Consider the following 15,761-nt stretch of genomic DNA (forward strand, 5'->3'; position numbering starts at 1 on the left):
CAAAAAACAAAAAAAAAAAAAAAAAAAAAAAAAAAGACTAAAACCTTTAGAGAACATGTCCAGTAGATCAGAATGGCTGGAGAGTAGAGATGCTCTGGGGAGAGTGGAGAGAAGGCTGAAGAAGGAAGCTGAAGGAGCATCTGGAGAAGCAGCAAGGAACAGATCGGGAAGGATCTGAATGTTCCAAGCTAGGAGGTAAGTATGGCTCTGGCCCAGAGGCAGTAGAGGACCTCCACTAGAGGATCTTCAGGAACTGGTGGTCTTCTGATCTGAGGATCACTTTGGCAGCAGCATTAGGGATATGCTGAAAGGCAGTGATAATGAAAACTAGTAAAGAGGCTACTGCAAAACTCCAGGTGAGGAAAGGTCTCAATAAGGGCCGTGGCTGTGCATCTGGAGAGGAGGGGGCAGATCCAAGAGTTATTTAGGAGAAGGACTGGATAGGACACGGTGATTTTCTGAGTGTGGAGAAAGAGAACAAGAAAGAAGGATGGAAAGAGTAGCTTCAGGGTACTGACGTGGGCACCTGGCTTCTTGCTGATCATATCCCCAGGCCAGGGAGGACGGGCAGAGGAACAGGCTGTGGGAAGATAACGGAGTACCTGGGAACACCGGTTTTCACACAGGATGTGTCTCTCAGCTTGTCACATGGGGACCATAGGGGATGGTTTGAATAAATCCTACTTCCTGTTTTTGATGGCAAGTGACCTGTGATGCCCTGGCGGTACTTTCTGCTGACATAACTCTTAACCCTGGGCCAAGTTCTCTTATGGGTGTAGATGGCTGTCACAGCAGGCAGAGGGTGAGGCCAAAGAAGAGGAAATGCTTCCAGAAAGGGAACCCAGTTATTCACATGTCCATTTTCCCCAGACATAGCCTACAGGGAACAGCAATGTGGGAGCCAGAGAGAACCCAAGATCTGGATCCCTGCTTTTGGAAAGAGCCCTTTGTCTGAAGCCTGTGGGCAAGTGGCCTCAGCAGGGTTGAAGGATAAAGTGCGCTCCGTTCCCTAGAAGAGTTCCAAGTGGCCAGCGTGCCACGTGGAGGAGTTGGTAGGCATGGACCAGCACAGGGGGACAGGCTTACGGGCAAGGGCCCGAGGCTGGGCTGGGGAAGCTGGGGAAAAGGATTCGGGGGCTGCTCAAAGGGCGCAGGGGAAGATGGCATTTGTCAAGAGGGCTCATTGTGGGTTGAGGCGGCCCAGGCTGTTTTGGATGCAGAGTCCAGAAGCAGCAGCTCTGATGGGGGGGTCAGGGAAGTAGGCTGTGGGGAGCAGGGCACAATGCATGCAGGTCAGGCTGGGTCAATGAGTCAGGCAGGTATCTTCCGGCCAGCAGTTACGCAAGGGAAATGGAGTCCTGGGATCTGAGACGTCACGCCGAAGTATGAAAGAGGTGGGGGCAGGAAGCAAGAAGTCGGCAGCAAGAGGTGAGGAGGGTTATCGTTTCTATCTGGGAACAACAGAAAAGCTGAGGTCCAAAGGTCTGGGATTCCTGGCTTTACCCTTAAGAGGACCTGGCACCAGCAGAAAGGGTCTTTTGACATTATTTGGTTCCTGACGGCATTCCTCTCCTACCTCACATGTTCCTTTACTATTAACTGTTGCAACACCAAACAACTCTAGTTCTTGGAACATGTTACGCCATTTCATGCTTAGCTTATATTATTTTCTCTTCCTAGAAATATGCTTCTACTTCTTTGCCTACCTGGAGAACTCTTCTCCTTCTTCAGAACCAAGTTATGATGTTACCTATTCTGATCCCTCAAATGCTTTAGAATATTATCATTGCCCTTAATATTCTGAATGGCAACTGATTAAAAATAGAACCTGCTGTAAAAAAAAATCAATAAAATAAAATTCAAAATTCATATTATTTATAAAGATAAATAATAATAAATAATAATAAATATAAGTATTTATAAATATAAAAATTTATATTATATTGGCTTTATCATTTATAAAATAATGTCACCTACACCATCTAATTTAATCATCACAATGCTCCTGGGACATAAGATGAGCTTATATATTAAGGAAAAATTGTGGTTTAGAGAAGTTATGACTTGTCAAATATCATACAGCTTATCAATGGAAGATCTAATATCCAGGCATCCAGACACCTGACCTTCCTTCATTTCTCCCTCCCTCCCTCCATCCTAACCTTACTTCTGTCTTAAAGATCTTGCTACCGCTGAGATGATGAATTGACATCAGAATTGATTGAAATTTCTTGCTGAGAATATGTTTATCACATATTAATAAATCACATTTTTTGATGCTTCAAAAAAAATTCAAAAAAATAAAAATAGAGGTCATTCACCTCATGTTGGCACACGGGAGGCCTGCGATACATGTCTGATAAGTGAGTAAAAGAATGCATCCTAATATGGGTGTAGCTCACCTTTCTTTGGCTGGGCTGGTGACACAGTAATCCAGTCCCCTGCCTGACTTGTTTCTAGAGCCTTAGCAGCGCTGCCTCACTCAGAGGATTGTTAACAGCAGAGATTCCCGATCGTTTGGGGCCGGTGCCAGCCCCAGCGTGAACTTACAACCTCTCCGGATCTCCACAGCACCTCATCTGGTGCTAAAGCTCAGCTCTGCAAAGTGAGGGAAATGTCAGGGTAAGAGATGCTGTGGGCAGTGCCAACCACACATCCTATTCCAGCCCTTCAGAGGACGACCTGAAGAAAGAGAGATGAGTCTGCTCGGCTCTAGGATGGGGGTCGTTAGCCCGGGGTAGGGAGCGGGTAGAGAGACGATGGGCTGCAAGGGATTCATGAACTGGAGTGTGAGTGGGCATTTTTCTGGGGAGAGAGTTCACAGCTTTCATCCGTTTTACAAGGAGGTCCGTGACTATTAAATATTAAGACCTACCATTCCAGAAAAGTGCCTTCCTCCAGGTAGCTCTGATCTGAGAATCAGCTGCTGACTCCAGATCACAGAGGCCTTGGTCATAGTCAAGGCAGATCACAGAAGGGACTCAGGTTCCCCCGCAGCATGCCATTCCCATGCTCCAACTCCACCCCAAGAAAAGCCTTTCTGAAGGCCGACGTGCGTAATTTAAGGAAGTTTCATGATCTGTGTCTTTGACAAGTTCAAATGCAATGAAAGACAGGGAGTTAGGCCTAGGATACCTCCACATTGACCTTTATGTGCCTTAGCACAACAAATCCTCAAAAAATAAAAACTAAAAAGGCAAATCCCCAGGGTCTCATTCCTGACGAAGAGTCATGTTTGACCTTGTTCTATCAGGATTGGGCTTAGGAAATGCTAATAAACAGACAAATCCTGTGCAATGGCTTTTTACATTTGACCTTTCCTTTTTTTTCTGGCATAGGAGCCTGTGGCTTTAGAAAACAGCAGAAAAAAGGCTTTCCATATTCAAGAGGCAAGAAATGCACACACACACAAAGAGAAAGCAAATCTAAAATTGTTTGAAACCCTGGGGAACTGAGAGTCACTTTTCACCCACATCCTGTCAGGGTTGAAAAGCACAGGAAAAGGTTTCTCCTAAAATGTGTGTATGTTTTATTTTTTCCCTTTTTAAAGAAAAACAAGAGTCACTCATATGCACCCAGATATCTGAATAGATCAGCTGGATAGTTTTTTGTTTGCTTGGTTCCCACTGTTATTCCCATGACTTCTGAAAAGATAGTTTTAAAAAAATCCTTACATTGAATCTTTAAATTTCAATTGTTAAGAGCACATGCTTTATCCCCAAACAGGTGCGCGCTCTGCCACTGACTTGCTAGGTGATGCTGGACAGGTTTGTTAACCTTTTTAAGAACCTAATTATTCACCAATTAAGATGGGAGTATGAATGGTACTGATGTCAAATGGTGGATGAGATAATTAAAAGAAATAATGCATTGAAAAGTCTTAGGCTATTAAGTTTAGTCAGTCAAACAGAGAAAGACAAATATCATATGGTATCACTTATATGTGGAACCTAAAAAAATGATACAAATGAACTTATTTACAAAACAGAAATAGACTGACAGACAGAAAACAAACTTATGGTCACCAAAGGGGAAAGGCGGGGAGGGATAAATTAGGAGTTTGGGATTAACATATACACTATTATATATAAAACAGGTAAACAACAAGGACCTACTATATAGAACAGGGAACTATACTCAATAACTTCTAATAACCTATAATGGAGAAGAATCTGAAAAAGAATATATATATACATATATGTATAACTGAATCACTTTGCCATACATTTGAAACTAACACAACATTGTAAGTTAACTATACTTCAATTTAAAAACAAAAGGGAAATATCTTAGGCTAGCTTGGTAAACTCGAAGCATCAATGAATGGCATCTAAAGGACAGGAGCTGTGGAGTAAATCCTCTACCGATGAAACAAACAATTCCAAGGACACATCTTTATGCGTTATCAGAGATGTTTTAACATACAGAAAGAAAAAACCCAGCAACAGTGGGGCTGTGCTTCTCGTTGAGGAGTCCCCATTTTATACATTACATGCGGTGGTTAGACCGCCTTCTTCACCTTCAGGTGAACTCGAGTCTGGCAGAGAAGGGACTCTCCCTCCCCTGTAACAAGGTGCGTCATCTGACCAAGTCCACAGAAGGCCCAGGAAGCCAAGGCACACCCCATATTTCCCAGTGATCACGCCCCATGAGTCCTATTCTCTTCTCCAGAAAGCCCTGGTCAGGCCTGGACCCAACCTCGCACCAGCACGCCTTCAGCCCATCTCCAACATGCCCAACCCAGCTGAGAACCTGCATGGTTCTCCTAAGTTCATCTGGGCCAGGAAGTAACATTCCTGAGAATCTGTTAATCAAATGTTCATCATCCTTCAGAACCTAGCAGAGTTGCATTTTCATCTATTTCTCCAAAAGGGCTTTTACCTACTTTCTGTAAATTTGCCATGTCAGAAAAATGTATCCTGGACTTTGGTTTTACTTTTTTTTTCTTTTTTTCTTATGCATTGCTGGCTGGGGGAACTCCTCCTCTTGACAATCTCTCTGGCTACTTTGCATGGAATGGTCTTTGCTCTGTCAAGCCTCATTCCTGATCGCCTCTTATTCAGATCACATAAAGCAGTTTCATCAAATGGGCCCACCTCATGGTTCTGCATATACAGTGGATTTCCAGGGATCCACTTATCAATCCCACCAAGTGCATTTTCTCTAAGCTACTCTCCCCTGTTGGAATCTTACTTCATCCAAGTCTTGTATATGGCTTTTCTCGCCAATCACTGTGTTAAACCTAAACTTCTTTTCCCTCCACTTTAAACACCTTTCCCACAGGGGAGGATGAAAAGAAAAAAAAATTATTGTTTCATTTGATCAAAGAAAGCTGACTTAGCTTATTAATAAAACCAACAGACCCCAGACAATTCCCTTATCATCCACCAGTTCCTTCAACAACAGGGAAGCCTGGATCAGCATCAGGATTGGTAATGATGGGATTCCACGTGACAGTGTTTGGACATTCTTACAAAGGTACCTTACCACAGATGACTTTTCAAAGGCATTCACAGCAATGACATTTCCTTACCCGGCAGTCTCTCTGAAGCGTCTTCATGAGCGCATTGTATGTTTCTGTATCAAAATACAACCCTTCGTGCATGTCTTGCAGGAAATCTAAGTCCTTAAACGTGGGGTTGGATTTCTCTCTCTCTTTTCGGGATGCTCTTCGCTTATAGGTTGAGCCTTTCAAGTCATATGTAAAGTGCATTCTCATGGAGCGTGGTAAGACATTGTTCATCACCACAATTCTGATGTTAATGCCCCCTGACTGCATGCAATACAGTCCATAAAATTTGGGCAAAAGAGTCCTTGGATTCTGGTTTAAATTCTAAAAAAAGAAAAAGGAAAAAAATGTTTAAACTCTACTTTTACAAAATAATGCTCCACTATGACGTGTTTTCAACTAAAATGATAATTAAAAGTGGAATGTGATTATTTTTGTTAACGGCCATTGTTAAAATTTTGCTGTTCCTAACCTAGTTTTTAAGTCGGCTTATGGGAACAGCAACTTTATCATTCTGATCTCAGGGCATTAAAAGTGGCTGAACTGAAAATGGACGCAATGTCCCAAATTAGCTCCAACTGAAATCAGGCAAAGACGTGATTAGTGCCATGTGTGATTATTCTCTAAGGTAGCTCAAGAGAAAATGAATTGCTGGGGTACGAGGGATGAACATTTAAAATTTTAATAGCTCCTGAGAAACTGTCTTCCACAATGGCCAGACCACTTTACCACACTTTGTAAGATTACATATTTCCCACCCCTCTTACCAGTGCTGAATATTATCTAACTTTAGAATCTTTGTAAGCATGGTTGGTGAAAAATGACAACTTGTTTCCAATTTAATTTAATTTAAATGTGAATACCACTAATAACTAGAGAAATTTAATATTTTTAGCCACCTCAAAGATAATTTTTTGTCACTATCCTTTGCTCATTTCTCTTTACGTTTTTGTCATCGTTGGAGTTCTCGATATATGCTGGATATTTATTATTTTCCTATTCTATTCGGGGTAAATATTTTCTTCCACTATGTTGTCTTTTTTGTTATAAAAATAGGGAATACACACCTATTTTTGTTTCACTTTAAAAGTAGGCAACAAGTAAAAAATAGTTTACTAAAAGGCATTTATATAATGAAAAGTCTACTATTCCTAATCCTTCCCCCAATTCCCAACTTTTGTGGAAACTATTGTCCTCACTTTCTATCATTTTAGAAATATCCTATGTGCTTATGTTAATTTTATACCTGTTTTTCTTTTTTTTTTGGTTATACAAATGTTTTGCTTTTTCATGTAATCACATTTATGTACTTGTTTCTTGTGCCTTTTTGGCTTCTTATTTAGGAAAGCTTTTTATACCCCAAGAAATTTATAAATTTCTTCTATGGTCTTACAAATTTTTAATAATTTTGGTGATTACATTTGGTTTTTTACTGCACATGGAATTAATTTTCTTCTTCCAGAAAGTTTGCATAGAGCATTGATGTGACTTACATACATCATGAAATGAGTATCACAATAAGTTTAGTGAACAGCCATCATCTCATATAGATACAAAATTAAAGAAATAGAAAAAAATTTATTTCCTTGTGATGAGAACTCTCAGGATTTACTCTCTTAACAACTTTCCCATATAACATGCAGCAGTGGTCATTATATTTACCGTGGTGTACATCACATCCCTGGTGCTTATTTATCTTGTAACTGGAAGTTTGTACCTTTTGACCACCTTCCTCTAACGCCCCCTTCCCCCACCTCCCGCCTCTGGTAGCCACAAATCTGATCTCCTTTTCTATGAGTTCGTTTGTTTTTGAAGTATAATTGACCTACAGCATTATGCTAGTTCCTGTTACACAACATAGTGATTTGCTACCTCTGTACATTTCAAACTGATCACCACAATGAGTCTAGTTAAGATCTGTCTCCATACAAAGATACTACATAATTTTTGACTATATTCCCCACACTGTACATTTCATACTCATGACTCATTTATTTTGCAACTGAAGTTTGTACCTCTTAATCTCCCTCACCTATTTCTTTTCCCCCCACACCCCTCTCCCCTCTGGTAACCACCTCTTTGTTCTCTGTGTCTATGTCTTTGTTTCTGTTTTGTTATGTTTGGTCATTTGTTTTGTTTTTCAGATTCCACATATAAGTGAAATCAAACAGTATTTGTCTTTCTCTGTATGACATTTCACTTAACATAATACCCTCTAGGTCCACCCATGTTGTCACAAATGGCAAGATTTCATCCTTTTTGAAGGTTAAGTAATATTTCATTGCATATGTATACCACATCTTGTTTTTCCATTCATTTATTGATGGGCACTTGAGCTGCTTCCATATCTTGGCTATCATAAAACAATGGTGCAATGAACACAGGGGTGTATATATCTTTGCGAATTAGTGTTTCTGTTTCCTTTGGATAAATCCCAGGAGTGGAAATGCTGGATCATACAGTAGTTCTAGTTTTAATTTTTTGAGGAATCTCCATACTATTTTCCATAGTGGCTGCACTAATTTACATCCCCACCAATGGGCATGAGGGTTCCCTTTTCTCTACATCCTTGCCAACGCTTATTATTTATTATCTTTTTGATAATACCCACTCTGATGGATGTGACGTGATAGCTCACTGCGGTTTTGATTTGCATCTCTCTGGTAATTAGTGATATTAACTGTCTTTTTCTGTGACATCTGTACATCTTCTTTAGAAAAATGCCTATTCAGATCCTCTGCCGATTTTTATTTTTATTTTTTATTGAAGTATAATTGATTTACAATGTGTTAGTTTCTGGTGTACAGCAAAGTGGTTCAGTTTTATATGCATGTATATGTGTGTGTATGTATGTGTACATATATATATATATGTATCTTTTCATTCTTTTTCATTGTAGGTTCTTAGAAGATACTGATTATAGTTCTGTGGGCTATACAGTAGGACCTTGCTCTTTATCTATCCTATATAAAGTAGCGTGTGTCTGTTAATCCCAAGCTCCTAATTTATCCCTCCACCCCCTTTCCCCTTTGGTAACCATAAGTTTTGTTTTCTATGTATGTGAGTCTGTTTCTGCTTTGTAAAAATATTCACTTGTATCCTTTTTTAAGATTTCACATATACGTAATACCATATGATATTTTTTTCTCTGACTTACTTCATTTAGTATGATAATCTCTAGGTCCATCCACGTTGCTGCAAATGGCATTATTTTTCACTTTTTTATGGCTAAATAATATTCCATTATGTATGTATGTGCCACATCTTCTTTATCCATTCATCTGTCAAGGAACACATGGTTGCCTCCATGTTTTGGCTACTGTAAAAAGTGCTGCTATGAACACTGGGGTGCATCTTTTCAAATTAGAGTTTTCTCCAAATATATGCCGAGGAGTGGGACTGCAGAATCATATGGTAGTTCTACTTTTAATTTTTTAAGGAATCGCCATACTGTTCTCTGTAGTGGCTACACCAATTCACATCCCCATCAAAGGTGTAGGAGGGCTCCTTTTTCTGCACACCCTCTCCAGCATTTATTATTTATAGGCTTTTTAAAGATGGCCATCTGACTGGTGTGAGGTGATACCTCATTGTAATAGTTTTGATTCGCATTTCTCTAATAATTAACAATATAGAGCACCTTTTCATGTGCCTGTTTCTGACCAACATCCACGTTGCTGCAAATGGCATTATTTTTCACTTTTTTATGGCTAAATAATATTCCATTATGTATGTATGTGCCACATCTTCTTTATCCATTCATCTGTCAAGGAACACATGGTTGCCTCCATGTTTTGGCTACTGTAAAAAGTGCTGCTATGAACACTGGGGTGCATCTTTTCAAATTAGAGTTTTCTCCAAATATATGCCGAGGAGTGGGACTGCAGAATCATATGGTAGTTCTACTTTTAATTTTTTAAGGAATCGCCATACTGTTCTCTGTAGTGGCTACACCAATTCACATCCCCATCAAAGGTGTAGGAGGGCTCCTTTTTCTGCACACCCTCTCCAGCATTTATTATTTATAGGCTTTTTAAAGATGGCCATCTGACTGGTGTGAGGTGATACCTCATTGTAATAGTTTTGATTCGCATTTCTCTAATAATTAACAATATAGAGCACCTTTTCATGTGCCTGTTTCTGACCACTTTCTAACATTTTTTAATTGGGTTGTTTATTTTTCATGTTGAGTTGTATGAGTTCTTTGTATATATTTTTTTAACATCTTTATTGGAGTATAATAGCTTTACAATGTTGTGTTAGTTTCTGCTTTATAACAAAGTGAATCAGCTATACGTATACATGTGTCCCCATATCTCTTTCCTCTTGCGTCTCCCTCCCACCCTCCCTATCCCACCCCTCTAGGTGGACACAAAGCACCGAGCTGATCTCCGGGTGCTATGCGGCTGCTTCCCACTAGCTATCTATTTTAAATCTCCCGGTGCTATGCGGCTGCTTCCCACTAGCTAACTGTTTTATATTTGGTAGCATATGTATGTCCACGCCACTCTCTCACTTCGTCCCAGCTTACCCTTCCCCCTCCCTGCATCCATTTACTACATCCGTGTCTTTATTCCTGTCCTGTCCCTAGGTTCATCAGAACCAACTTTTTTTTGCAGATTCCATATATATGTGTTAGCATATGGTATTTGTTTTCACTTTATGACTTACTTCATTCTGTATGACAGTCTCTAGGTTCACCCACCTCACTACAAATAACTTAATCTAGTTTCTTTTTATGGCTGAGTAGTATTCCACTGTGTATATGTGCCACATCTTTTTTATCCATTCATCTGTCGATGGACACTTAGGTTGCTTCCATGTCCTGGCTATTGTAAATAGAGCTGCAATGAACATTGTGGTACATGACTCTTTTTGAATTACGGCTTTCTCAGGCTATAAGCCCAGTAGTGGGATTGCTGGGTCATATGGTAGTTCTAGTTTTAGTTTTTTAAGCAATGTCCATACTGTTCTACATAGTGGCTGTATCAATTTACATTCCCATCAACAGTGCAAGAGGGTTCCCTTTCTCCACACCCTCTCCAGCATTTATTGTTTGTAGATATTTTGATGATGGCCATTCTGACTGGTGTGAGGCGATACCTCATTGTAGTTTAGATTTGCATTTCTCTAATGATTAGTAATGTTGAGCATCCTTTCATGTGTCTGTTGGCAATCTGCATACCTTCTTTGGAGAAATGTCTATTTAGGTCTTCTGCCCATCTTTGATTTGGGTTGGTTGTCACGACATTGAGCTGCGTGAGCTGCTTGTCTATTTTAGAGATTGATCCTTTGTCGGTTGCTTTGTTTGCAAATATTTTCTCCCATTCTGAGGGTTGTCTTTTCGTCTTGTTTATGGTGTCCTTTGCTGTGCAAAAGCTTTTCAGTTTCATTAGGTCCCATTTGTTTATTTTTGTTTCTATTTCCATTTCTCTAGGAGGTGGGTCAAAAAGGATCTTGCTGTGATTTATGTCATAGAGTGTTCTGCCTATGTTTTCCTCTAAGAGTTTGATAGTGTCTGGCTTTACACTTAGGTCTTGAATCCATTTTGAGTTTATTTTTCTGCATGGCGTTCTTTTACATGTAGCTGTCCAGTTTTCCCAGCACCACGTATTGAAGAGGCTGTCTTTTCTCCACTGTATATTCTTGCCCCCTTTATCAAAGATAAGGTGACCATATGGGCGTGGGTTTAGCTCTGGGCTTTCTATCCGTTCGTTTGACCGATATTTCTGTTTTTGTGCTAGCACCATACTGTCTTGATTACTGTAGCTTTGTAGTAGAGTCTGAAGTCAGGGAGCCAGATTCCTCCAGCTCTGTTTTTCTTTCTCAAGATTGCTTTGGCTATTCGGGGTCTTTTGTCCTTCAATAACATTTTGTAGTTTCCTTCATATTGGTCTTGTTCATTTGTTTTTATAGACTTAAGTATTTGAGTTCTTATTACAAAAATTCTTTTTGGATTGTTGTTCATATGTTATACTTACTATATTTGCTTTCTCAATCAGAATTATAGTATGTTTTCATTTATTTATTTATTTTTCTCTAATAATAATCAGTATAAGTTATTGTCATCATGAATGGGATTCTTTTTTCCCCCTTATACCCTCCAAATTTATATGATCTACATAATGGAATATGATAGATTTTGTAGATTTATCATATATCCCGAAAATCTACTGGATTCTCATTACCTCTAGAAAGTACTGGTTTATTTTCTTGAAATTCTGCTCATTTTCTTTTTTTTCTTCTTTTTTTTTTCCTGCTCATTTTCAATTGTATCATTTGCAGAGAACAGTATTTATACTTTTCTTCTTTTTTTTAATACTCAAAGTTATTGATAGAAATTTTAGCAAATATGTCAGAAAGGACCATTGATGGAGGGCATCCTTATTTTTTCTATCAATTCCAGTGAAAGAGCTTTTGTTCTTCTCCATGAGACATCATGTGAACTCTTGGAGACTGATAAATGTATAATATGTATATGTTCATTTATTTACTTATTATGTTAAAAACTTCCATGCCAATTTTAAGAATTAAGAGAAGATACTGAACTTTGAGTGCCTTAACTTCTCCTCAATATCTATATGGACAACCACGTAATGTTCACATTTCTTCTTGTTAATGGGATGAATTCTATTGTTTTTATACTAGCTTACATGATTGGGATAAAATTACTTGTTCAGCTAAATTTTAAAAGTTTATTTAATTTATTTAAATTTAATAGCTATATATGGCTAATGGCTACGATATTGGACAATGTAATTTTATAAAAGAGACTAGTCTATCTAAGCTTCGAAGTATAGAAGTTTAAGATTTACTCACTTAGCAGATTAGTAAACAGTGCTGTCAGTTTGATTGCAATTTTAAATTATTTAAAAATGTGTATACGACTAGAATATATTTGAAACGATATATACAAAATATGAGTAATATGTATTTCTGAGAAAATAAATATAGTTGGTTGCATTTTTTTTCTTTTCTGTATTTTCTATTTTCTCTGACATAAAGTAGACAATTTGTGCTAAAAAATATTTCCCAGCTTTGTTCAGGATCAAAATCTTTTAAAATCTGTATATGCTGCCCACTAATATTTTTGTTTAGAGTTTTGATTCCTATATTTATATGTGGGACTAATTTATAGCATTTAATGTTGTCTTATCTGATGTTGGAACTAAATAGTATTTTTACATACTAAGTGGCATATTTCATCAATTTTGTTTTGAAACAAAGATGACAGTTATCACCTCTCATAGCAAATGAATGGCAGAGCTGGGGCTTCTGAAATCCAAACTTCTCCCTGTAGCCATTCCAATCACAAAAAATTAATAACTGCTATGAAAGTACAAAGAAACCAGAGGTATGAAAATGACAAAACTGCTGAGGAAAAGTGTTTATTTCTTAAAAATCTGGTCTAAATGACTAGCAAATCCACCTGGGCTAGGTTATTGTTTCTTTGTCTCTAAAATATTACATGGAAGGCGATTTTCACATTATATTTAATCGATGAAATCCTAAATTCTGAAGTGTAATGGCTAAGAATAGGTAATACGGAATGTATGCCAGTACATGGTGCAGGGGTTAAAGATGCAGCCTCTGGAACCCTACTGCTTGTATTCAAGCCCCACTTCTACGGCCCACTAGCTAAATAACCCTTGGCAAGTGATTCCATTTATCTTTGTCTCAACTACTTCATCTATAAAATGGCAATGACTGAAGTATCCAAGATGCTGTGAGGATTAAATGAGTTACTGCATGCAAAGCACTTACAGCTGTGTTTTAACACAGAGCTTAGCCCTCAATGAATGTTAACTACTCATATAAGTACTATGTACTGCGGCAAAGAGCTCTGCAATGCATTGCTTCCTTTATCTTACATCCTAGACCCTTTCTTTATTACAACAACCATGGAAGATAGGTGTTTCCCAGCCTTCAAAGACTGAGGAGACTGAGGCTCAGAGCTTACCTTATTCACATAGTTAGCGGACGGCTGAGTGGGATGTAAGCTCAGGACTGAGTCAGTCAACAGCTATGCTCTACTACTCAGTTCTACTTACTTTTAAAAATCTATTCAACGAATGTCATAGTACACTCTAAATGCAAAATAAAGCTCACCAAAGAGAAGGAGACATGCCAAAGAGCCACTGAAAAAAACATATAAAAGAAAACTGTGGAGGAAAGTAATTAAACCTTAAGTCGAAGCTTCAGTTATGTGTAGTTACTTACCATGTAATAGCCTGGCAGGAGCTTCTGAAGGAACTCTGCTTCTTTATGCTGAACAGTTTTGATGATAAATTCATCATCACTGGTCACAAAAAATAAGGATCCACTGGCTCCAGGGTTAGAGAGCTCTATGAGAGGTTCACTGCATATGGAATACTACAAGAGCAAATAAATAAATAGTAAAAATACATTTAATGTGTATGATGCATACAAGGAAGAAAAATCACAGCGTTACATATCTTGGCCATGTTACAATAGGAAGCCCTCTCCAAGAGCTTTAAAAGAAGACTCCATGTTTGCTAAGAGGTCTCTTTGGAGATTTCTAAACATTTACTTGATCCATTTACCTTAATAATTCTACGATGGGAAACAACACGCCCTCCTCCACCCCCAGTATGACAGAATCACAATCACTATATTTGTCCAATGAGACAACTCCAACAGTGGTACTGACCAAGGTGCTTTGTTTCCAACAAGTGCCCATAGAATAACAACAGAAGGTGTGATCCACACTGTGTATTTGTCACTTGACACCAACACCTATTCTCTTCTCACTATTTACTCTCCCAAGGGAGGTCATCCACTCATGGTTTCAACAAGGAAATGACTCTAACCTCTCAGTCTCCAGCTCAGATCTCTCTCTAGGGATCCAGACCTGTATGCCTAACTTTTCAACAGACATTTCTATTTGGTTATACCAGAAACACTGCACAGGTAACAAGTTCATCTCGGGCCTGTGGTTAGCCCCTGTGGTGACTTTGTAGTAATCAGAAAGAGGGAACTCTTTTTCCTGGCAGATGCAGCTCTGGACCAGATACAGGTTGGTGAATAGACGAAGGAATGGATTCCGGTCTTCATTCCTTCACCTTAGCCAGGTGTTCTTGGGCAGTGCGCACCCTGTACAACTATACATGGTGACTCTAGATCATCTGCCTCCTCTCCCATCCTCCATCTTCTCCCCTTCTCCTCTATCTTAGATCATGGAAGCATCATTATCCTGATGCATCATTATCTTCATTTTGCTCCCCAAACCAGAAACTTGGGCATCCTCTTCGACGTCTCACATTTCTTCACCTTCCATACCCAGATTATTGATAATATCTGCCCCCTTCATGGCATCTCTTTCTCCAATACCCAAAGTTCAGTGGTTTCATCGTTTCATGCCTTCATTGCTGTGGCGAGCTCCACCTGTTCTCAACTATCCATTCTCGACCCCCCTGTGCATTCTCCACCAAGAGACCAGTGGTCTTTCTGAATTGCAAAGCCTTCCATGCCTTCACACCTTTCAATGGGTTCCCCTGTTCACAAAGAAGAGAATACCCAAGTTTCTTAAGAGAGAGCATTTGAGTCCATGAATGATGGAGTCCTGCTCTCCAGCCTTCTCTCTCATCACTTCTCTCCTCAAACTCTACCTGTAAACACAGAGAACTATGTCTCATTTTCTTAAGTGTGCCACACACTCTTGGCTTTTGCAATTTCCTCTGTCGGAAACAAGCCTCCATGCTCCCTTTACCTGGTTGACTACCACTGAATAAAACTTATTCTAAAAACCCCCTTATTTTCTTGAGAACATAAACTGGACAAGCATTGTACTGTAACAGAGTATTTTTGGTAGAATGAGTATGCACGTATATACTCGACATACCAGTGTTTTAACATATACTCGGCTTGCTGATTCTTCATGAAAACCCTCAGGGTGATTTGGTTAATTTCACATATGATTCTAGTTGTATGCCAGAAATGCATCATTCATGTGTTCATTCAACATTTTAAAAGTATCTACTGAGCATCTGTCTGTACTGTCCCAGGCACTCAGGAAGCTTATATTCTAGTAGGAGGAAACAGTCAACAAACAAGTAAATAACTTATACATCAGTACGTGCCAAGTGCTGTTGAGAAAGAGGAAGCCTGGAAAGGGGGGCAGGGAGTGCCAGCAATGATGAGGCCTGGGTGGTCACTAAAAGCATTATTGGGAGGGGCTTCCCTGGTGGCGCAGTGGTTGAGAGTCCGCCTGCCGATGCAGGGGACATGGGTT

At 39.2% G+C, this 15,761-nt stretch overlaps 1 protein-coding gene across 3 annotated transcripts in view; it reads right to left on the reverse strand.

Moving 5' to 3' along the window:
• Window positions 1-15,761, reverse strand: part of PIP5K1B (phosphatidylinositol-4-phosphate 5-kinase type 1 beta) — a 318,123-nt gene that overhangs the window by 123,263 nt on the left and 179,099 nt on the right. For all 3 annotated transcript variants that reach the window (XM_024734304.1, XM_024734306.1, XM_024734305.1), the window contains exons 6-7: window positions 13,730-13,882; window positions 5,534-5,833 (exon numbers count right to left, since the gene is read on the reverse strand). In XM_024734304.1, coding sequence (XP_024590072.1) covers window positions 5,534-5,833; window positions 13,730-13,882 — 453 coding nt within the window. The remainder of the gene's footprint in view (window positions 1-5,533; window positions 5,834-13,729; window positions 13,883-15,761) is intronic.

This window comes from Neophocaena asiaeorientalis, unplaced genomic scaffold (assembly GCF_003031525.2).
Source record: "Neophocaena asiaeorientalis asiaeorientalis breed wild unplaced genomic scaffold, Neophocaena_asiaeorientalis_V1.1 scaffold256, whole genome shotgun sequence".
In the NCBI taxonomy this organism is placed as follows: domain Eukaryota; kingdom Metazoa; phylum Chordata; class Mammalia; order Artiodactyla; family Phocoenidae; genus Neophocaena; species Neophocaena asiaeorientalis.